Here is a 24943-nt window from a genome sequence, read left to right as displayed (position 1 = left end):
GGATAGGAATAGAGTACAGTGATCACTTAAACCAGTCATGTCCTCTATTTTAAATATAATATCAATGCTGTGGATGAAATTCTTGACCTTATAATAAGGTGGCCAATGTCTTGTTTGGTCTTCACGAATACATTTCAATATCATTGAAGACAGTACGTTTCTTTGTTAGCATTTTATAATTAAATTTCTCACTTTCAAAATCAATATTGCATTTATTTATTTTTCTTTTAATGAATACAATTTGTAAATTTCTTTATAAAATTGACATGGCCTTGACATTTTTAATACTGCAATTTTCAGTTACTTCACTCCAGTAGCAACTAATGAGGAATTATTTCGAAATATTACATTTTATATAATCAGCTTAATTAGTTGTTTTATGCCAGGTTTTATGACCGTTTTATGCTGTGGCGTAGTTATGTGGACGCTCGACTTTGAAACTGGATCGCGGGATCGATTCCCGCCAAGTGTTCGTTTTCAAAATATTTATTTTCAATTGGTCTGGGTGTTTCTGATGTATTTTTCACATTTACCTTCCCTATCCTTACTATCCTACCTGCAGACAATCCCCTAAAAGTACAGGTTTTGTGGGTTATTCTTTTGAGATAACTACTACTACTACTACTACTACCATCACGCCGTTTCCCCGCAGGGGTAGGCAGAGAGGATGGAACGCCACACTCTTCTGTCCTGACATACACTCCTCGCCTCCTTCACATCCATACATCTAGTCATACATGCCCTCCGATTACGCAGACTTTTGACACCGCCAGATTTTAGGTTCTGATTGATCTGATCGTGCCAAGTCTTTTTCGGTCGTCCACGTTCTGTTTTCTTAGTCATTCTCTCACTACCCATTCGCTCCACATGTCCATACCACCGCAAAGAACTCTTCCTAATCTTTTCAATTATTCCTCGTTCAGCCTTACATTCCTTTCTTATATCAAATATTTTCTTAAAAACTAAAATGATTGTCTTCACGCTCAACTTCCTGTGTCGCCATCCTGTGTTAACGAAAAGAACAAATTGATTATTCGACCAAGTGTGTATGAGGAGTTGTATGAATGTGGAAGAGGTGAAGTATGTTTCCAAAGACACTCAAAGTTCCTTTGATCAAACTTGGTAAATGTTTGATTTTGTTTGTTTGGTTTTTATGTTCTTGATCTTGTGGTTATATAAATGTTTGTATAAAGTGTGTTAAACGGAATGTGGAAGAGGCGAAGAATTTTCGCAAAGAACGAGTGGTGTGGCGTTCGATTCTCTCTGCCTACCAATGCGGTGAAGCGCCGTGATGGTTAGTTAGTTAGTTAGTTATGACACTATACACGTTCGTTCACTAGAGCCATCTATGGTATGATTGGGAAGCCTTGGTTTAGCAGAGACCCTTTTATTTGTATGTATGCAAGATCCTTACCGGATTATTTTACATACTGGTAAATAACTCTTAAGGAAAGAAATCCTGATTTGTGAGTAAGATTTTGGACACACTCAAAATGTTGTGAATAAACTTTTATGTTGACTGCGTGAAACCATTAAGCAAAATGTTGAGAAGCCCCTTTGAATATAGTTTATTATGAATACAAATTCCTGTGAAAAAGTTATCCCATAAAATAACAATATATTTTTTTTTACATCTCATCAAAGATGAAGAAGAATATGGAAGTCTGGGCATTTACAGTGCTGACGACCGTCTTAGGCTGGTTTAAGTGATCAATTTACACACGTGTAACATTCACCAATTCTACCCATTATTGAAACACTACTCAAATTCTTGGAAGTTCTATATATATGAACCAATTTTGAAACATTGTTCTTGAATCACTAGAACTTCACTAGAGACATCTATTGGTGAGATGAAAAGAAGCTTTTTATTGAGCAGAAACTCTTAATAATATGAAAATAACTTGTTGGGTAATATATCCAAAATTAAACAAGTTTTTGTTGGATTGAATTCTACATTTATTTGATAATGTTTGATAATACACACTTGTTTGATAATGTCCTTAGAAGACAAAACGCGTCACGTATTAAGATATATAAATAAATGTTGAATTCAATCCAACAAAAACATGTTTTATTTTCGATACATGACAATTTAATATGGAATTCTACCAACTGTCTGCAGTTATGGTACAATAAATAAAATAAATGAAAATAACTCCTGTAATTGGAGATAATCCAGATTTTGTGAACAAGTATTTGGACACACTCAAAATGTTGTAAAAATATTTATTTTTATGCTTACACTATGTCAAAAAATACAGAATCAATGCGGGTATGTTTAGTTTTTATAGAATATTGTAAAATATTTCAGGGTTGGTCACATCATAGAGCCGAATGGAGCCCTCCCATTGGAGAGTAGAAGCGAACAGGCTACAAGCGTGAGAAGGAAGAAGAGGAGGGCAAGGGCTGCAGCAGATAGTCTGCAGGCTCTCCTGCTTCTACGGGCTTCCTCCAGCCTGGCGGCGAGCCTCCTTTCTCCGGCGACTCCCAGGGTGAATTGGGCTTCCGGTCGAACGTTCTGCTCCTGAAACAAAAATGAAACCAGTATTAGAACAAGAAGGAAACAGTAGGTACACGAATCAGTCAAAGATAGGTAGTTCGAGGTGTTTCAAAGGTTTAATTTTTTTTAAATTACGTAAAAAATTATTTATTGATTTGGCGTTTAATTTGTAGAACTCCATTTTAATTCATGTATTAATTTTAAATCAAACATATTTTTTTTGAGTCTACTAAGCTAAAATAAGTCTAAAAACTTAGAAGACTCAAAAAATCTGTGTTTGATTTAAAATTAATACATAAAGTAAAAAAAATTGTTTTAAAATCATACTTTCTTTTAAAATCACCATAAATATTTAATTTAACTTAATTATAATGTCTGCCGGTTTCGAAGCTAACCGCTTCTTTATCAAGATTTATTAATAAGTCTTGATAAAGAAGCGGTTAGCTTCGAAACCGGTAGACAGTATAATTAAGTTATAATAAAATATTTATAGTGATTTTAAAACAAAGTAACATTTTCATTATAAAATAGGAAATTACAAAGTTAGTGCTTCAAATATAAATTATGTATTTCTTACTATCGGCTGTTGGTGATGTATATTGCTCACTTCTTTTCAACAACGTCATATATTTTAAAAAAAACTTGAATTTTCAGGAGATTTTTAAAATTAAAAAATATTATGAAATGAATTGAAAATAAATATTAAAAACCACATATTGAACTTTTTTACTGCGCAACAGATCTTTTTAGGTAAAACCTGAATATTTTTTTCTCCATTTAAAAAATATTTAGTATATTTAAAAAAATTATTAAACAATACCTTTTCTTCAAAATGCTAAAACAACATTTTGTGCCCTGTAGCGGGTACATATTAAGTAAAAAATATGCCACTTTTGCTGGGATATAGTACATTTTCTGGGTATTCCGATAATATGCACAACTGAAAATTGACGATTTTTGATATATGACGTTGTTGAAAGGAGTGAGCGATATGTGCGATATTGCCATATACAAAATAATTGTCTAGTTGTAGCCACTACTCGCGCGAGAATAACCAAAACACATTTATTTCTTTTTTAAAGATGTGTCAACATATAGTTTTTTTTAGATAAGAGTTGCATTCTTATTTACATTGATCATTATGTACTAGTTTTATATAATAATTTTCTGCTTCACCTAGCTTAATTTTTTATTTATTTTAATTTGTGTTGGGAACCGGAGGGATAATCAAGTATTTAAAATATTTTACTGATCAAGCCAAGTTTTCTTCAGTCATCCCCTGCTTCTTTTACCAACCATATTCGTCTAAAAAAATCAGAGGTTACAAATATTATTCATCTAGCCCAGGCACGGGGAACCTTTCTATTTCAAAAGGCCACAATCACTTATCTGATTCAACATGAGGCCGCAGTAAAGAAAACTTTGACACCCCCCCTACAAACTGAATATTTCATATAGTATATAACAATATAAATTGTAAAAATAAAATTTAAAAAAATATGGAAAAAATGCCTATTTACGAAAAATTGGCATCTTAAGGCCACAGGTTCACCATGCCTGATCTTGTCTCTTTTGCTTACCCGCAGTAAAGAAAACTTTGACACCCCCCCTACAAACTAAATATTTTATTTAGTATATAACAATATAAATTGTAAAAATACAATTTAAAAAAATATGGAAAAAATGCCTATTTACGAAAAATTGGCATCTTAAGGCCACAGGTTCACCATGCCTGATCTTGTCTCTTTTGCTTACCCGTGTGTATAGTAATATGGTAAAGTAAGGATGTAAAAAATTCTGAATCATTGTTACGCATTTTTTAATAAATATATTTTTTTTGGCATTGCGTTAAGAGTGTATAAAAAACTTGTATTTAAAAAAAACTCATATCATAGAATTGCAGAGGTGTGCTTTAATTAAAAATAATTGTCATTTCTACTGTGCGCGTATTGAGTACGTAAAAACAACTTAATAGTGTATATTTCATCAAACTGTTTGTATACATTGTTCCTCAAGACAGTGATACAATAAGAGTGTTGCCGAAACGTCCGGCAGACTTACATCTAGCATATAGACATTTCATCACGACGCACTTTGGTTTGCTAACGGTGTAGTGTACATTACATGGGAATGAAGTAGGTTTTAAGATGGTGCTATTGCAAAGAGAGATTGTATTAAACATAAATGTGAAGTGTGTAAAAAAATAAAAAATAACATATCGCTCACTCCTTCCAAGAACGTCATAAATAATAAATCGTCAATTTTCAGTTGTGCATGTTTTCGGAGTGCCTAGATAATGTACTATATCCCAGCAAAAGAGGCATATTTTCAACTTAATATTTACCCGCTACAGGGCAAAAAGTGTAGTTTTTGCATTTTGAAGAAAAAGTATTGTTTAATTTTTTTTTTTTTAAATATTCTTATTATTTTTCAAATGGTTAAAAATCCTTCAGGTTTTACCTAAAAAGATCTTTTGCTTAGTAAAAATTTCAATAAGTGGCTTGATATTTATTTTTAATACATTGTGTTATATTTTTTAAACATTAAAAACGTTCTCCTAAAAGATCATTTTTTTATGACGTTCTTGAAAGGAGTGAGCGATATGTGTTTTAGAGTCGAATCAGAAGGGCAATTGACATCTTATCTCTAACGAACTCTATAAAAAATTCCTATATATATCGTTCATAAAATTTGGTTTATTTTTTTGACATCTCAACACAGATAAAAGCGAATATGAAAGTCTGGTAAATACCCTTGTAAAAACAATTCTTACGATCTATCGAAGGCGGGTTAAGTGATCACTTAACTCCACGTAAAAAACTCACCATTATACCCACGACTTGTCAGTCGAAGGAGAATGAGATCTAGGATCACAATGACGATCTAGGAGTTCCAAAAATTTGAGTAGTGTGGTTGTCAATCATAGGTAAAATGGTGAATGATGCACGTGTGTAAAGTTATCACTTAACCATCATATGATAGGTCATAAGTCCTGTAAATACCCAGACTTCCATATTGTTCTTCATCCATGTTGAGAAGTCAAAAAATTACTGATAAGTGGATAAAATCCAGATATCGCTCACTCCTTTCAAGAACGTCATAAATCAAAATTCGTCAATTTTCAGTTGTGCATGTTTTCGGAATGCCCAGAAAATGTACTATATCCCAGCAAAAGCGGCATATTTTTAACTTAATATTTACCCGCTCCAGCGCAGAAAGTGTTGTTTTTGCATTTTGAAGAAAAGGTATTGTTTCATTATATTTTTTAAATAAACTAAATATTTTTCAAATGGAGAAAAAAACATCAGGTTTTACTTAAAAAGATCTGTTGCACAGTAAAAAGTTCAGTAAGTGGCTTGATATTTATTTTTAACACATTGTAATATATTTTTAAACTTTAAAAACGTTCTCCTGAAAAATCAAGTTTTTTGATTTATGACGTTCTTGAAAGGAGTGAGCGATATGTGAACAAGTATTTGGATAGGTACATTCGAAATGTTATGAATTATAATTATATATGTTGAATTCGCAAGAAAATGCCAAGAAAACATTAAAAAAAAACGAAACATAAATTGAAAAAATGATTTATATTATCCACTGACACTTCATGATGGAATTGCATTTTAATATATTATTAGATTAAAACCATTTTTTTTAGCTTTTCCACTTTATTTTTATTTGACCAGCAACCGGGTTTCGTCGTTAGCGACATCATCAGACTGGTCAATGGTCCAGTCTGATGATGCCGTAACGACGAAACCAGGTCGCTGGTCAAATAAAAATAAAGTGGAAAAGCTAAAAATATTGGTTTTAATCTAAAAATATATCAAAAAATTAATTGATTAGGAATAGAAGCAAAGGAAAACCGACGAAAACTTCGCATGATCAAGTATTTCAAATATGTATTCTAAAAATTCTGAAGTCAGTTTAGTTAAATTCGTCCTAATGTAAGACATCAATCAAATCGAGACAGGATGACATTTAAAACATAATGACAGACATCTTATAAGCCGTGTGTTTTATCATAGCCTAGGTTTGAATTTCCAATACAAATCTCAATAGCCGAGTGGGGGGAGTCCCAAAACACTGCGTCCATTAAAACTTTCTAATTCCTAATTATCCATACAAAATACATTCGGCGAAATGATTAATATTCAATAAAACAATTGCAAAAAAAAACTATGGACCGATCAACGTTCAATTTTGCGATATTTTTAACGATATGATGAAACACGCCTGAACTAAACTAAAGTTTCTTATTCAAACCTAACTAACTCACTATCCATTGCGTTACTTCCGCAAGGGTAGGCAGAGAGATAGACCGCCACACAATCTGTCTTTGCAAACATTCTTAGCCAAAAACACGTTCATACATCTCCTCATAGATACCTAGCAATTATAACGACTCCTGACCTGACCACGTTCGAGTATTTGAAATATTTGATCATCCCAAGTTTTCCTCGGTCTTGCTCTGATCCTATTTCCAAATACATTCGCCTTCTCAATTTTATCGAAAATGCTTATCTCGGTCTTTGCATTATCTCCTTTTTTTATCATTCGAACATCTATCAAACATCGTTTTTCCACAAATTCGTCATCCTTCTTTTGCCAACTTCATGCTACACTCAGTTGAGGAAATTAATGTATTTTTTTTAATTTGTTTTCTTTGTGAATTTAACAGAAGAATAAAAAAAAGCCATTCGCATATACGCACATATATTACCAAACCTTGTACCTATCCGTTAATTAAATTCCACATATTAAATTTATAAAAATATCTGGAAGAGGGACGGGAGGGAGTAAAAGCGGAAAGATCAAAGCTCAAGTCAATATATTTATATAATAATAATATTAACAAACCCTCATCCTCACCCTAATGGTGAATAGGGCACTGCGTCATATAAACGCAGTGTTACCTTGATGGTATACACATGAAGGAAAGGTGATCAGCCCTCCGCTTCAGGTACTAGTTCAGGGTAGTATTGAATAAATATACGAGTGAAAAAATCACTTATATTTATTTGACCCTCCCTGGGAATCCAACCCGGGACCTCCAGAACGGTAGCTGAGCGTGCTGACCATTACACTACGGAGGCGGACATACATTATATATTTATATATATATATATATATACACACACACATATGCACGATCACAGGGGGGGGGTTAACAAGATTCTGTTAAGAAACTCTGGGTTAATTTACGGATGTATATCGTTGACCCATTAACACGCTTACGACTTACACTAAATTCATCAATTACATCTATTAAAACGCAAATGCAATTAACTCTTAAAACCGCATACCTTTTTTATACCAGCGTGTATCTCACAACGCAACATATATCTCAATACATGTACTTCGCAGGTAATGATACGAATAACGATAAAAATGTATTTCGTATTTCAATATGCGCTTGTTTTTATTTTCTAATCTAAACTTATGAGACGTATTGCGAAAGCGGCGCTGCCGCCAGTTGAAGGTGTGTCGCAACTCGAGTAGATCGTAAGTCGGGGCTTTGTTGTCTGGGGACATTGAACGGATACCCGTATATTTCCACAATATTTAAGTGTATCTAAATCTTTGCTCTCAAATGCTGTATTCGGTCCATTTAAGAGTCAATTGTATCAAGATTTCAATCCTACTCCTATGTAAAAGAAAAAGTTTTTTCATTAATTGATTTGGCGCCCTTGAGGTATTTTTTTTACGAAAATGGCGCTATATAAGTTATCCAATTTTATTATTATTATTATTATTATTGGCAGTCATTTTGAAACCAAGTTTGGACACAGAATGCCAAATCCTCTTCCAGTGAAACGGAAGGAGTTTTACGTGGTTTCCTCCCAGCAATGAGCTAATGCTGAGAAGTTCCTGATTGGCCCACACTAGATTATCCCTCCTGTTCCCGACGCAGATTAAAATAAAATATTACATTGAAAAACATATATTTGTTACCACTTAAGCATAAACAGTTTCAGAAGCTACAAATCTTCCATCTACAGGTTTGAATATAAACTAAAGCATTAAAAAGGATAAAACAAAAATCCAATTAATGATCTCTAAACCTTGAACATAGTAAGCAACGTATATGATAGATTCAACTCCCATCCAAAAAAAGTAATTTTGGGGTAATATCTTTTAATTTTTTTATATAAGTTTAACATGGTAAGTATCACTCTTGTGGTATTTAACAAGTAAAACTTTTTTCTTTAGTGTTTTTTGCTGATTCTTGACGCATATGTTTAAATTAATATTTACCCGCTACAGGGCAGAATATGTTGTTTTTGCATTTTGAAGAAAAGGTGTTGTTGAATTATTTTTATAAATATATTAAATATTTTTCAAATGGAAAAAAAACCTTCAAATTTTAATTGTAAAAAGTTTAATAAGTGGCTTGATATTTATTTTTAATACATTGTGTGATATTTTTAAACTTTAAAAACGTTCTCTTGAAAAATCAAGTTTTTTTATTTATGAGGTTCTTGAAAGGAGTGAGCGATGTATTTATATGGAAATCTAACAATGCCATGGAATTCTGAAATTTAAATACTTTCGAAGACCTACACATTCCATACATTTCTTTAAACGTCAGACAATGTCGTGTTTACATTCCTGTAAAGACTTGCAATTAATCTTTATAAGTATTTCTTACAAAAAAGGATAACAGTTTATTTTTTACGTAACGAGAAAGTTAGCAAACGTATCTCAGTAATGTCACGCGTCTAAAATCTGTCACTATACCATCAATTTAAGACATTTTTTAGCATTGATATCACACGTATTTGGGATTTTTGGAGAGTCGACTTATAATTGAATTATCTTTTAGCTCAAATTGCCATTTTTAAAAAAAAATCATTATAAATACGTATTGGGAACAGAATAATTTGGACCTCATTTGTATAAATATATATATATATATATATATATATATATATATATATATATATATATATATATATATATATATATATATATATATATATATATATATATATATATATATATATATATATATATATATATATATATATATATATATATATATATATATATAAATATATATAACAATTATTTGTGATCATTTCACATGCTTCAATGTACCAGTACTTTAAGATATTGCACAAAATGGAATGAAATTAATTCTCGAAGAGATTTCCACATAAAAATATACGAGTGCGTAAAATGTCCATACTAATGCCATAGAACTAATTTAGAGCCTGAAGGCTTATATGGATAACTAATGAAAATAACCTTATCGCTGAATTGTCGGAAAACTTGCCCTATTTGAAATAACTCTTAATTATATGTATTAAAAAATTAATGGTTCACAAAAAACCTATCAAAAATAATCCATGAACATTTTTGAACGGTAATTTCTTAGGCGGTTTATAGATAATAGGACTTTTATCAGGTCGCCTTTCGCGGGACGTGTGCAATTCTTTGTTTTACAAAGTTGCATTTATTGGATTCTGAGAAATTTACTAATGTTGGCGTGTTGTTACTGTCAATGTGACTGACCGCTACATATATATATATACACATAAGGTATTTTATTATATATTTATTATTGTATTTTAACAAGCCCAATAAATCAATAACAAAATCTCCTTCTTTTCTTCACTCATTCGATTCATATGTCCATATCGTCTCAACACACTTTCCTTAATGCTATCGATAATGCTTATCTTAGTTTTGTATTACTTTCTTATGTCCCTTTTCAAATAACATTTAGCCACACCTTTGTCTTAGAGATCGCATTTCGCATGCATTCAGTCTATTTCATCCTTAGTTTTTCAACTTCCATAAACTAGATTTAGAAGCACTTCCAGTTTACCTTTTGCAGAAATACTCGTTCGTACAATTTTGAATTTGCTGAAAGCTTTTTATTTGCTGTAACTGATTACAGTGAACCATTTACCACCTTAGTATTATTTTGAATCAATCTTTTCAACCCCTATAAATACTTGCACATATATTATATATATATATATATATATATATATATATATATATATATATATATATATATATGTATATATATATATATATATATATATATATATATATATATATATATATATATATATATATATATATATATATATATGTAATAAAATAACTAGGTACCTACCTATACATTTTATTAAGTACCTACAAATAGTACCTACATAAAACAGTTCTACCACTAGATGTCGCATGCGTCGCTCAGAAGAAAACAAAAGACTTCCGATAATATTATTAACTGTCAGAATCATATAGATATAAAAATTATTGTAAAGATTAATTAAGAATAAACTTTTATTGTCGTTTCTTTAATTACAAAGCAACACATTGTTTATTTTATTATTATACACCCACTTTACATATTATTTACACGCAATTTACAAAAGAAAAATATTACCACGTTATAAAACGACAATTTTGTTAATCAAAAATAAAGAAACAAAATAAAAAAAAAATGGATACTGCTCCTCAAACATTAGAAAACTTACTAGAAAAATTAATACAAAATGCTCAGGTAAGCAAACATCAAAATTTAAAAGATATTTCAGAGAAGTTCATCATTGAAAAATTTACAAGCAAAAATCCTAATGCAAACCAGTGGATGGATATTTTTGAAAAAGAATGTACACGTTTTGAGGTGACAACGGATGAGAAAAAAATTGAAATATTAAGATTGTTTATGGATAAAAGTTGTGAAGATTGGTACAGTTCGATGATGATAAAATTTTCCATGAACTCAGAATGGATAGTATGGAAAAATAACTTTTGTAAAACATTTACAAACAAGGGATGGAACCATGTAATGTTTGCATTATCTTTTAAATATAACGACGGTTCCTTGTTAGACTATGCCATAAGGAAGGAAAAACTTTTGTTGGAGATGAGAAGAACGATCGACATGGGTACCTTAGTAGATCTTATTGTGGCTAGTTTACCAGAATTTATAATTAATAAGATTGATAGAGAAAAATTAGAAGATACAGTCGATTTATTCAATGAAGTAAAAAAACACGAAAACATTGTAAATAAAAAAAGGTTTTCGGATCAAAGAAGATATGGAAATCTAAGAACTAGTGGTAAAATTAAAGATAAAAGTCCATGTAAGATTTGTGAAAAATTAAATAAGGGAACTCGATATCACCCTGAAGTAACGTGCTGGTTTAGAACAAAGGAGGATGATAAGTTTAATAATAAAAATACTATCAGACATGTAAACAATTCAGTTATAGAAGCTAAGTTAAACGAAACCGATCAAAAAAACGAATAGTAACACCATTAATAAATGTCAAACTATTACTAAATGATCAAATTGAAATATTTGGAATTTACGATTCAGGTTCAAATGTTTCTCTAATAAATTCTAAGTTATTAAAACTAAAAGGAAAAGGAAACAATATAAATGAAGCAGATTTAGTAACAATTAATGGTGTTAAAAAGACAAACGGTTTGACGACTTTGAAAATAAAAATATTTGAATTGGAAAAAAACGTTGATGTATATATTATTGATGAAGAAAATTTCAAATATGATTTTTTGATAGGATTAGATATGATAAAAAAATTTAAACTAATCCAAAATGAAGACTTAAAAATAACACAAAGACAATGCTTGAAAAATGAAAATAAAAAGAAAGTAGAAAAAATTTCTACAAAATATAAAATTAAAAATAGTGAATTTAAAAATACAGAAAATAACAACAGCGAGGAATGCAAAATAAATTATAATGAACATGTAAAAGAAGAAGATTTTGAAATAAAAATAAATCATTTAAATCAATTTCAAAAATCTAAAATAAATGAACTGATTTGCAAATATAAATCCGTTTTTGCAAAAGACAAATATGATATCGGCACTGTTAGTGGATACGAAGCGAGGATAGACTTACTAGTAGACAGATATTGCAGTAAGAGGCCTTACAGATGTACTGTAGAAGATAAAAAGGAGATAGAAAAACAAATTGCAAAATTACTGGATAATAAGCTAATAGAAGAATCCTACAGTCCATTTGCTGCACCTGTTACATTGGCATTTAAAAAAGAGGAAAACAAAAAATCCAGACTGTGTATAGATTTCAGAGACTTGAATAAAATAGTAGTGCCTCAAGCTCAACCATTTCCTTTAATTGAAGACCTAATGATAAAGACCAGGAATTGCAAATTTTTTTCAACACTAGATATAAACTCAGCGTTTTGGTCTATTCCTTTACGAATCGAAGACAGAAAAAAGACGGGATTTGTTACACAAGAAGGACATTTCCAATGGACTTGCCTACCATTTGGATTGAAGACCTCACCAGCAATTTTTCAAAGGATACTAGGTAACATATTAAGAAAGTATAAACTTACTGATTTCACCGTTAATTACATAGATGATATTCTTATATTTTCTAAAACTTTTGCTGAGCACATTAAACATCTAACACAGTTGCTGGAAGCGATCGAAACGGAAGGTTTCAGGTTAAAATTTACAAAATGCGCATTTGCGTCAGACTTGGTAAAATATCTAGGTCATATAATTCAAAATAATTCAATAAAACCAGTAAAGGATAATTTGATTTCAATAAAGAATTTTCCTGTTCCAAAAACGATAAAAAATGTAAGACAATTTCTGGGGAAAATAAACTTTTACCATGAATACATACCAAAGAGTGCAATAATACTAGATCCATTGCATAACTTACTAAGGAAAAATCAAAATTTTATTTGGTGTGATAAATGCCAAAAAGCATTTGAAATAACAAAAAGCATGCTTTGCTCACAGCCCGTTCTAGAAATTTTTGATCAGGATTTACCAATCAACATTTATACCGATGCTTCTTTAGAAGGTGTTGGGGCCATTTTGAAACAAAAGCAGCCCGATGGTAGAGAAAAACCTGTGGCATACTTTTCAAAAAAACTAAATGAAGCCCAGAAGAAAAAAAAAGCAATATATTTAGAATGTTTAGCAATTAAGGAAGCGGTAAGATACTGGCAATACTGGTTAATAGGTAAATCATTTACGGTTTATTCAGATCACAAACCTTTGGAAAATATGAATCTGAAATCTAGGACCGATGAAGAGTTAGGTGATTTAACATATTATTTATCGCAATATGAATTTGAAATAAAATATAATCCAGGAAAGAAGAATTTAGAAGCAGATTGTCTAAGCAGGAATCCAGTATTAGAATCGAGTGAAAATGCAGATGAACAATTAAAAGTTGTAAATTTGGTTAAATTAGAAGATATTTTAAGAGATCAGAATAAAAATGAAAGAATTCAACAGAAAAAAAACAAATGGATTGAAAAAAACAATGTCTATTTTAAAAAGGTCAAGAAAAAAGAAAAAATAATTCTTTCAGAACCGTTTAGCATCGAAATCATAAAAGACATACATGAAAACCTATGCCATATTGGAATTGGACAAATGCAAAAGACTATTAGTCCACATTACACAGCCAAAAATTTGACGAAAAACATAAAAACAATTTGTAGAAATTGTGAAATTTGTATTAAAAATAAATCAAGAGGACAAAAGAAATTTGGATTTATGTCTCATCTAGGCCCGGCCACAAAGCCTTTTGAAATAATATCTTTAGACACAATTGGAGGTTTAGGAGGTTCAAGATCAACAAAAAAATATCTACATCTCTTAGTGGATCACTTTACAAGATACGCATTTATTTTAACCTCGAAAACTCAGAATGCAAATGATTTTATAAAACTAGTCATGAAAATAACAGAAACCGAGGATATTGGTATGCTTCTCACCGACCAATACCCAGGAATAAACTCGAAAGAATTCAAGGAATTCTTAAATGACAAGCAGATCCCAATAATCTTCACTGCAGTAAATGCACCATTCTCAAATGGCCTAAATGAAAGGCTGAATCAAACATTGGTGAACAAAATCAGATGCAAAATAAATGAAAAAGGGAAAAGAAGAGCATGGACCACAATAGCTCAAGAATGTGTTCATAAATATAATAATACTAATCACTCAGTCACTGACTTTTCCCCAAGTTATCTTTTATATGGTACAGATGTAAATATTTTACCCAACGAATTAAAACAAGGAAAATCTAATAATGACTGGATTAGAGACAGGAAAATAGCGCTTGAAAATACAATAAAATCACATAATTACAATAAAACATTATTTGACAAAAATAGAATAGGCTGCGAATTCAACGTAGGAGACATGGTGTATGTGGAAAATGGAAACAAGCTAAACAGAAAAAAATTGGATGAACTAAAAATTGGACCTTATAAAATTATTGAAAAAATTTCTAACTCAATATACAGAATTGATACAGGCCACAAAAAAATAAAATCAAACCTTTATCATATCACTAAACTTATACCAGTCCCTTCACTACAAGAAGATGATCCGGAGGACGAGTGAAAATTTTACTATGAATTTTCATCCCCAAGGGGGGAGATGTAATAAAATAACTAGGTACCTACCTATACATTTTATTAAGTACCTACAAATAGTACCTACATAAAACAGTTCTACCACTAGATGTCGCATGCGTCGCTCAGAAGAAAACAAAAGACTTCCGATAATATTATTAACTGTCAGAATCATATAGATATAAAAATTATTGTAAAGATTAATTAAGAATAAACTTTTATTGTCGTTTCTTTAATTACAAAGCAACACATTGTTTATTTTATTATTATACACCCACTTTACATATTATTTACACGCAATTTACAAAAGAAAAATATTACCACGTTATATATATATATATATATATATATATATATATATATATATCCGCCACCGTAGTGTAATGGTCAGCACGCTCGGCTACCATTCTGGAGGTCCCGGGTTCGATTCCCAGAGGGGGAAGAAGATTTTTTCACTTTCATATTTATTCAATATTACTCTGGACTGGTACCTGAAGTGGAGGGCTGATCACCTTTCCTTCGTGTGTTAACGATCAAGATAACACTGCATTTATATGATGCAGTGTTATCTATTTATATTCCTCTATACAACATTGGGGTGCGGATAATGGTTCGAATGAATATATATATATATATATATATATATATATATATATATATATATATATATATATATATATATATATATATATATATATATATATATATATATATATATATATTATAACTATATATTTATATATATATATATATATATATATATATATATATATATATATATATATATTTATATATATATATATATATATATATATATATATATACGAGTATACACATAAACATACATACGTATAACTTAATAACTGTAGTGTAAATACTAAGTGTGTAGGTACTGTATTAAAAATTTCTTGGCTAATCCGAACAGGTCACATCCCCAATAAGTTCGGATTTCCGAGATTCCACTATTTACGAAACATCTACCTATCCAAAATTATACAATTTCTCTATTTTTAAAATGTAAAATTTCAAAGGCAATTGTCAATAAAATGTAAGAACTCATTAATCCCATTTAACATTGCTAAGGTGTCGCCATATAAGACACATATGTGCAATTGAGTACATTGCTATGTGTGTCTGGTCTAGGCCCGATGACGCAACGCGGCCTGCACTGAAAGGTTACTTATTAAAGCAAAGGTGTTGCAATATAACTGCACTTAGAATGTTTTTTCCATCTGGATATGTGTGGCTGTCTGTCAAGTTTCTAATGCAACCGACCTAAACTTCTGTATGGAAATGAAAAAAGGACTGCAGTCAAAATGCGATCTCTCAGACGATGTAGGTATACTAAAATATTATAATATAAGGCAACTAATATATCGCTCACTCCTTTCAACAACGTCATTTATAAAGTTGATTTTTCAGGAGATCGTTTAAGAATATAATAAAATTTATCAAAAATAAATATCAAGCCACTTATTGAACTTTTTACTGTGCAACAAATCTTTTTAGGTAAAACCTGAATGTTTTTCTCCGTTTGAAAAATGTTTAGTTTATTTAAAAAAATAATTAAACCTTTTCTTCAAAATGCAAAAACAAACTTTTTGCCCTGTATAGGGTAAATATTATGTTGAAAATATGCGACTTTTGCTGGGATATAGTACATTTTCTGAGCATTCTTAAAACATGCACAACTGAAATGGACGATTTTTGATATATGACGTTGTTGAAAGGAGTGGGCGATATGTATTATATATTAGTTGCCTTAAAAATTCTCCTTGCCTTTTATCTACAATGATTATAACATATTTAGTTTATGTATCTTAAAAATTATATTGTATGTGTATCAACCCTTTCCCGCACCCTAATAGTGCACAGGGCACTACATCATATAAACGCAGCGTTATCTTGATCGTTAACACATGAAGGAAAGGTGATCAGCCCTCCGCTTATAATATTAGAGTAAGATTAGAGTCAAAAATAACTTTTATTTATTTGACCCCCTCCCCTGAGAATCGAACCCAGGACCTCCAGAATGGTAGCCGAGCGTGCTGACCATTACACCACAGAGGCGTACAATTGTATGTGTGAAGTTTATAATAAATTTATAAAGTAGATTTATAACATTTTGATTGAGTCCAAATACTTGTACACATTAAAAAATTTCTAGCGCTTCTCGAGTAAGTGAATATAATCGATTCGGACCTCACATACAAATGAAAGAGTTTCTGCTTAATAATAAGCTTCTCTCATCTCATCATAACCGTTTCCAATGAAATTCTAGTTTATTCAAACAGTTTGTTTCGAAATTAATCAATATAATTAGAAGTTTTGTGAATTTGAGTAGTGAATAGATGAATGGCTCAACACAGGCCATGCCTAAAGAGCCGTTATACATATAGGAAATATTTCATCTTTGATGAGATGTCAAAAAAATATGAAAAACTCCTGAAATTGGAGATAATCCAGATTTGTTAAGTATTTGGATATATGTACTCAAAATGTTGTAAATTCTAGTTTATTCAAACAGTTTGTTTCGAAATTAATCAATTTTAGTAAAAGTTCCAAGATTTGAATAGTGTGGTTGTCATTATCATTGGTAGAAAAGATGAATGTTAAACGTGTGTAAAGTGATCACTTAAATCAGGCTATGGCTGTCGTTAGCCCCGTGCCCAGACTTCCATATTCTTCTACATCTACGTTGAAATAAATAAATAATAATACGTCACTATTCTTAATCTATACCGCGTCAGCAGTTGGCTACAACTGGACCATTATTCTGTGTGTGGCAATATCTCACATATCAATAGCCAAGAGCCGATAGTCATTACCTACAGAGAGCATGCGGTAAATAGCGGTTACGGGTAAGTGCTTCGAGTTCTATTCTGCAATGTAGCGGATACGGTATAATGCGGTCACGTGCGTAAAGGAGGAAATCTGATCTATTCGACGAGTTGACATGACCAAAATATTCTGCAACATCCACGTGACAGCGATTCGATCTTAATTGCAATCACATATTTGGTATTCTTGTCATAAATGTTATATTACATCGCTCACTCCTTTCGAGAATATCATAAATAAAAAAACTTGATATTTCAGGAGAACGTTTTTAAAGTTTAAAAATATAACACAATGTATTAAAAATATATATCAAGCCACTAATTGAAATTTTTACTGCGTAACATATCTTTTTAGGTAAATTCTGAATGTTTTTACTCCATTTGAAAAATATTTAGTTTATTAAAAAAAGAATGAAAAAAATACCTTTTTCTTCAAAATGCAAAAAAACCAACACTTTCTGCCCTGTAGCGGGTAAATATTAAGTTAAAAATATGCCGCTTTTGCTGGGATATAGTACATTTTCTGGGCATTCCGAAAACATGCACAACTGAAAATTGACGATTTTTGATTTATGACGTTGTTGAAAGGAGTGAGCGATATGTGTCTCGTACTTAAGATGAAAAATCTTCTTCCTGACTCAATCCCAACTTATCGTCTTTGTAGACTGTTAGGATCAGCTCTCCTCGTACACCATGCCTTGGAATCATGCTATCTTACAGATGTATATATGGATGTCTTTCGAGGAAGATCCATGGCGATTAGTTAACAATCTGTTCAGGTTTTTCTGCGTCCTATGTTCCTATACCTCAGCTGCCTGACATGTATAAAATAGAACCCAGTCAGGGATCTAAAATGAATAAACTAAAAAATTCTTCATGGTATATAGTATATTTTATCCCGGTATTGGGGAACGCATACCAATGCTCACCGATGTGCATAAGTATTTATTACGAATATTTCATTTTCCATCAGTTTTATTCTACGACATAATTTGAGCATATTAAATTACTTGAAAATATTTCAGAATGAAAGTGTTGAAAATGTTCCTATACCATTTTAATTGCCTTTCCTCTACCTTACTATTGATGCCTGTTACACCCAGGCTTCCACGAATACATGAACTCTTTATTTTGAAGAATGTGAAGATCAAATAGACCGATGGTCCTTATGTAGAACATTCACAATTCTAATTGACAGTTTAAACATGTGCAGCAATAATTTATGGGAGACGACAGTAGCTAATGGGGTACGTAAGTACATACCCTTATATTTATTTTCTGGGAAAGGAAGAATTTATTGACATGGATTTTTTTTTATATATTGATAAATAAATGTTTATATTTATGGTATTAGAAGTTGAGAAAATTAAAGCGTTTTTTAATCATAATCGTATTTTAATCAATAAACTCCCTATAGAAATTTAAAAAGATAGGAAATATAAAAATTCTCAACAAAAAAAATATGTCCATTACATATAAATCTTGAAAAAATATATATAAAATACCATTTCACCATTAATTATATCAAACATTAAAACCAAGAGTGTAAATCCCTCTCCAAGTACAAGAGTTCAGTCTCTTTTTTGGAGAGGCACAGCGAATCTAAAACTAAAAGTTTGCCATATGTATAAATGTTTAGAAAATTTATTATGTTGTACTTAAAAATGTAACTCTATAAAATAAAATTAAAAAAAATTGCGTCGACACAGCCACCGGACATCTTCAATCGACTGACATTACCAAATGTCATTCCTTAGTAGGATTTTTCCGTTAAGCTTTGAGGGCTCGCGCGCGATTTGATCAGAAGCGACCATCTAAGGGAAAAACTGCAGTGCGTCCTAAATACGCGGCCATAATTAATAACATATCACAAATGTTCTCGTATTATAATAATACTGTGCGAGCGCATTAATGTTATTACGCAAAGCGTGTATCAGAAGTTAGTGTGGCCGCATTCTCAGAGCTGTGCCGAGTAGTATGTGGGTCGACAAACGTTGCGAAATCACCTTTATACACATTAGACATTTTTAAAACAACGTATCTCTTGTTAAACGACGACTCTTTTGTTTGCATGTATATTTATATATATATATATATATATATATATATATATATATATATATATATATATATATATATATATATATATATATATATATATATATATATATATATATGTAATAAAATAACTAGGTACCTACCTATACATTTTATTAAGTACTTATAAATAGTACCTACATAAAACAGTTCTACCAGATGTCGCATGCGTCGCTCAGAATTAAACAAAAGACTTCCGATAACATTATTAACTGTCAGAATCAAATAGATAGATAGATAGATAGATATAAAAATATTATAAAGATAAAATAAGAATAAACTTTAATTATAACTTTAATTACAAAGCAACACATTGTTTATTTTATTATTATACATCCACTTTACATATTATTTACACTTAATTTTCAAAAGGAAAATATTACCACGTTATAAAACGACAATTTTGTTAAATGGAAATGGATTATGAAACATTAGATGTATTAAAACAATTACTACAATATGTTCGGAGTGAGAGAGAAAAATTAGAAGATGATCAAAGAAAACGATTAGAAGATAATCAAAGAAGACGTGGAAATCTAAGAACTAGTGATAAAATTAAAGATAAAAGTCCATGTAAGATTTGTGAAAATTTAAATAAGGGAACTCGATATCACTCTGAAGCAACGTGCTGGTTTAAAACAAAGGAGGATGATAAGATTAATAATAAAAATGAAGATTTACAAATTACACAGAAACAGTGCTTGAAGAATGAAAATAAAAATAATGTGGAAAAAATTTCTACAAAATATGAAATAAAATATACTCCAGGAAAGAAAAATTTAGAAGTAGATTGTCTAAGCCGGAACCCAGTTTTAGAATCGAATAAAAATGCAGATGAACAATTAAAAGTTTTACATTTGGTTATATTAGAAGATACTTTAAGAGATCTGAATAAAAATGAAGGAATTCAAAAGAAAAAAACAAATGGATTGAGAAAAACTGTGTCTACTTTAAAAGGGTCAAGAAGAAAAAAAAAATACAAAAAAAAAGAAAGAAAAAAAGAAAGAAAAAAAAAGAAGGAAAAAAGATAGGAGGAAAAAAAAAAAAAAAAAACTTTATCGTATCACTAAACTTATACCAGTCCCTTCACTACAAGAAGATGATCCGGAGGACGAGTGAAAATTTTACTATGAATTTTCATCCCCAAGGGGGGAGATGTAATAAAATAACTAGGTACCTACCTATACATTTTATTAAGTACTTATAAATAGTACCTACATAAAACAGTTCTACCAGATGTCGCATGCGTCGCTCAGAATTAAACAAAAGACTTCCGATAACATTATTAACTGTCAGAATCAAATAGATAGATAGATAGATAGATATAAAAATATTATAAAGATAAAATAAGAATAAACTTTAATTATAACTTTAATTACAAAGCAACACATTGTTTATTTTATTATTATACATCCACTTTACATATTATTTACACTTAATTTTCAAAAGGAAAATATTACCACGTTATATATATATATATATATATATATATATATATATATATATATATATATATATATATATATATATACATATATATTTAAAAATATATATATCCTTCAAACCCTTATCCACACCTCAATGGTGCATAGGGCACTGCAGCATGTAAACGCGGTGTTATCTTGGTCGTTATCATATGAAAATGCGATCAGCCCTCCGCTTCAGGCACCAGTCTACGGCCCCTGGGAATCGAACCCGGGACCTCCAAAACGGTAGCCGAGCGTGTTGACCATTACACTGCATAGGCGGACAGAATAAATATATATATATATATATATATATATATATATATATATATATATATATATATATATATATATATATATATATATATATATATATATATATATATATATATATATATATATATATATATATATATATATATATATATATATATATATATATATATATATATATATATATATATATATATATATATATATATATATATAAATATATATATTTAAATATATATGTATATATTCCTATAAACTATAGACTTCTCTTATGGATAGTTGTGAAGAACTATAATTGGAACTCATGATTTTATTTTTTGTATTCTGATGTATCATATATTGTTACTGTTGTTCTTCCTTTCAATAAAATAAAATAAAATAAAAAAATATATATATATTTTACATTAAAAAAGAATGCCACACCGATCTGTCGAAATACAAATACTCTTCGCCTTTTCCACATCCATGCATCTCCTCACGCATAGCCGTCAATTATTTGACGCCTCTCAAGTTTTTGACCATTTCGTATTTAGCCATATTTAATCATACCGAATTTCCCTCGGTCTTTTTCTTCTCCTATTTTCAACTTCATTCACCTCATAAATCTGTTTTAGCGTTCTTTCTTTACTCATTCGATTCACACCAAACAATCCCAACTCTTATTTGATCTATAATACTTATCTCAACTTCTTAAAACAGATTCCATAATCTTAGAAGTGTGGTTGTCAATCATGGGTAGAATGGTGACTGTTGCATATGTGTAAAGTGATCACACAAACCAAATTGTGACAGGTCATAAGCCCTGTAAATACCCAGTTGCAACCACTGTATGTTCCATATTCTTCTTCAACTGTGTTGACATACTTGATTTTTTAGTAATTTTTTTTAAAATATAGAATGGCGTAGCATATGTAATACAATGCATTTGCCAGTGTCAAGTTAATTGAATTCTTAATTTTAAAATATGATAGACTATAAATTATAAAGATAAACTATAAATTTATTCCATTTAATTTCAGAAAAACAACTCACAGTCTGTACAAAATTGGGTACCTGCTTGCCAGGATGAGATGGATATCTGTAGGGAGAGGAATAAGCGGGGCCAGAGATTTAAAAAAATTTGGCATATGGTCATTTATTGGGCAAACAAAGAATATGTGGTTAAGGTCTTCCTTAGTAAATTTTTTAACGCTATTGAAAATCTGTCGATAATATTTGTCTTATTTTGATTATTGATTTATTGGTAGAAAGCTTTGAATCGATTTGACTTCATTATAAATTATATAAATGTCTTCAAAATGTTTGTATATAAATATGATTATTATTAGGATGTTGAGTTATGTCGCGGTGCGTAACAATGCCTTTAAATTACACACTTATTAATATTTCGCAACAAAATCTACGCATACATAATTTTCTCTATGTAAATGAAGGAGACATCCGCTTAGCTATGGGTTTTATGAAGTTTCTAACAATATTATATCGTTCAGCATCTAGGAGAGTTTAAATATTTATTGATATTAACATCAATATTTTTTTAATTATTTTAAATTAAAGTTTTACTTGGTTTTACCACTATTTCTTCAAATCTATTGTGACACGAGTTTCGACGGATTCTGCTTTATTTTTAAACATACAGTGATGTGGAATGCATCGAAATACGTATATGTAAATTTAAAAAAATATATTTTTATTATTTGGGTTAACAACAGCAACATATCGCTCATTCCTTTCAAGAACGTCATAAATCAAAAAACTTGATTTTTCAGGAGAACGTTTTTAAACTTTAAAAATATAACACAATGTATTAAAAATAAATATCAAGCCATTTATTGAACTTTTTACTGTGCAACACATATTTTTAGGTAAAACCTGAAGGTTTTTTCTCCATTCGAAAAATATTTAATATCTTTAAAAAATAATTAAACAACACTTTTTCATCAAAATGCAAAAACAACGCTTTCTGCCCCATAGCGGGTAAATATTATGTTTAAAAAATGCCGCTTTCGCCGGGATATAATACATTTTCTGGGCATTCCGAAAACATGCACAACTGAAAATTGTCGATTTTTGATTTATGAAGTTCTTAAAAGGAGTGAGCGATATGTAAAACCAATCAATTAAAAGATATACATTAAACAAGCCAATTAAAGTTAACCTCAGAAACATGAAGATTAGTACAAAATATTAAGTGTAGATCTAGCAAATGAATGAATGTGTGTGTGTGTGTGTGTGTGTGTGTGATGTTGATTCTAGTAGGGACATACAAGCAGTGCAGAGAAGCATAGTTTTCAAAGATCCTGACAGGACAATATGCTCACCATTTGACTTTTCAACATAGATTTTCCGCAATTAAAAATGTCAAATTGGCTAAAATATGAATTGTTCTCACTAGCCATTCGAAACATAGGTGAACTTCGCACATAATTAGTTCGAAGGACAGGTACTCTGAATAAAGATAGTGACGGGTACGGTAGCCGGGTACATTATATGTTATTTTGGAAGTCAAAACATATGATATAATAGATTTGTGAAAGAAATTGTGGTTATACCAAGTAAAACGTAAAAAAAATGTGGATTCATTTAGGAACCATGACTGCCGAATCAATTGATAAATATATTTATTATCCCTCGTATTTTGTCCGCCTCCGTAGTGTGATGGTCAGCACGCTCGGCTACCGTTCTGGAGGTCCCGGGTTCGATTCCCAGGGGGGTCAAATAAATATTAGTGATTTTTGCACTGTAATATTTATTCAATATTACCCTGGACTGGTACCTGAAGCGGAGGGCTGATCACCTTTCCTTTATGTGTAAACGATCAAGATAACACTGCGTTTATATGACACAGTGCCCTATGCACCATGTGGGATTGGATAAGGGTTTAAAAAAAAAAATTTTATTGAACTTGTTAATTGAAGTTTTTTGAAACTATTCAAAAAGCGTATGCAAATTTGTGTCCAGAAAATCAAAATTCGTTCCATCCAAAGTAAAGTGTTATAAATATTTTGATGAATTACTATAAAGTGGAACGAATGAGAATTTGCTAACGAAAATTTGGAAATTCAATTATCTTGTAGGTAGAACTCATTACACACATGAATAGCAATAAATCGCCATTTTTATATGCAGTGTGCTCATTTTTAACTGGCCAAACACAAATATCTCAAATTATATCGACCGAAGATAATACATTAATGATATTTTTGTTATGTGTCATGTGCGTATGTATTTAAAATGGTTGTGAAATCGAAACTAAGTAAGCGTTTAATTCGATTCTCGTTCAATAAACACCTGTTTATTAAAACCATTAAGATTACATTAAATTGCATGACGTTGTACAAATTCAACATCCATGATTAAAGGTAC

General features: G+C 30.4%; 1 protein-coding gene across 1 annotated transcript in view; it reads right to left on the bottom strand.

The window, feature by feature from the left end:
• Positions 1-2217: 2217 nt before the first annotated feature.
• LOC148308592 (uncharacterized) overlaps positions 2218-24943 on the bottom strand; it is a 49197-nt gene continuing 26471 nt past the window's right edge. The window contains exon 3 of the mRNA XM_088261528.1: positions 2218-2527. Coding sequence (XP_088117654.1) covers positions 2321-2527 — 207 coding nt within the window. The 3' untranslated portion in view covers positions 2218-2320. The remainder of the gene's footprint in view (positions 2528-24943) is intronic.

The sequence above is a fragment of the Brachycentrus maculatus genome, unplaced genomic scaffold (assembly GCF_059751285.1).
Source record: "Brachycentrus maculatus isolate JH-2025_06_01 unplaced genomic scaffold, ASM5975128v1 h1tg000157l, whole genome shotgun sequence".
Classification (NCBI taxonomy): domain Eukaryota; kingdom Metazoa; phylum Arthropoda; class Insecta; order Trichoptera; family Brachycentridae; genus Brachycentrus; species Brachycentrus maculatus.
The sequence above is the reverse complement of the archived record's forward strand: the minus strand, read 5'-3'. Positions and strand labels throughout refer to the sequence as shown.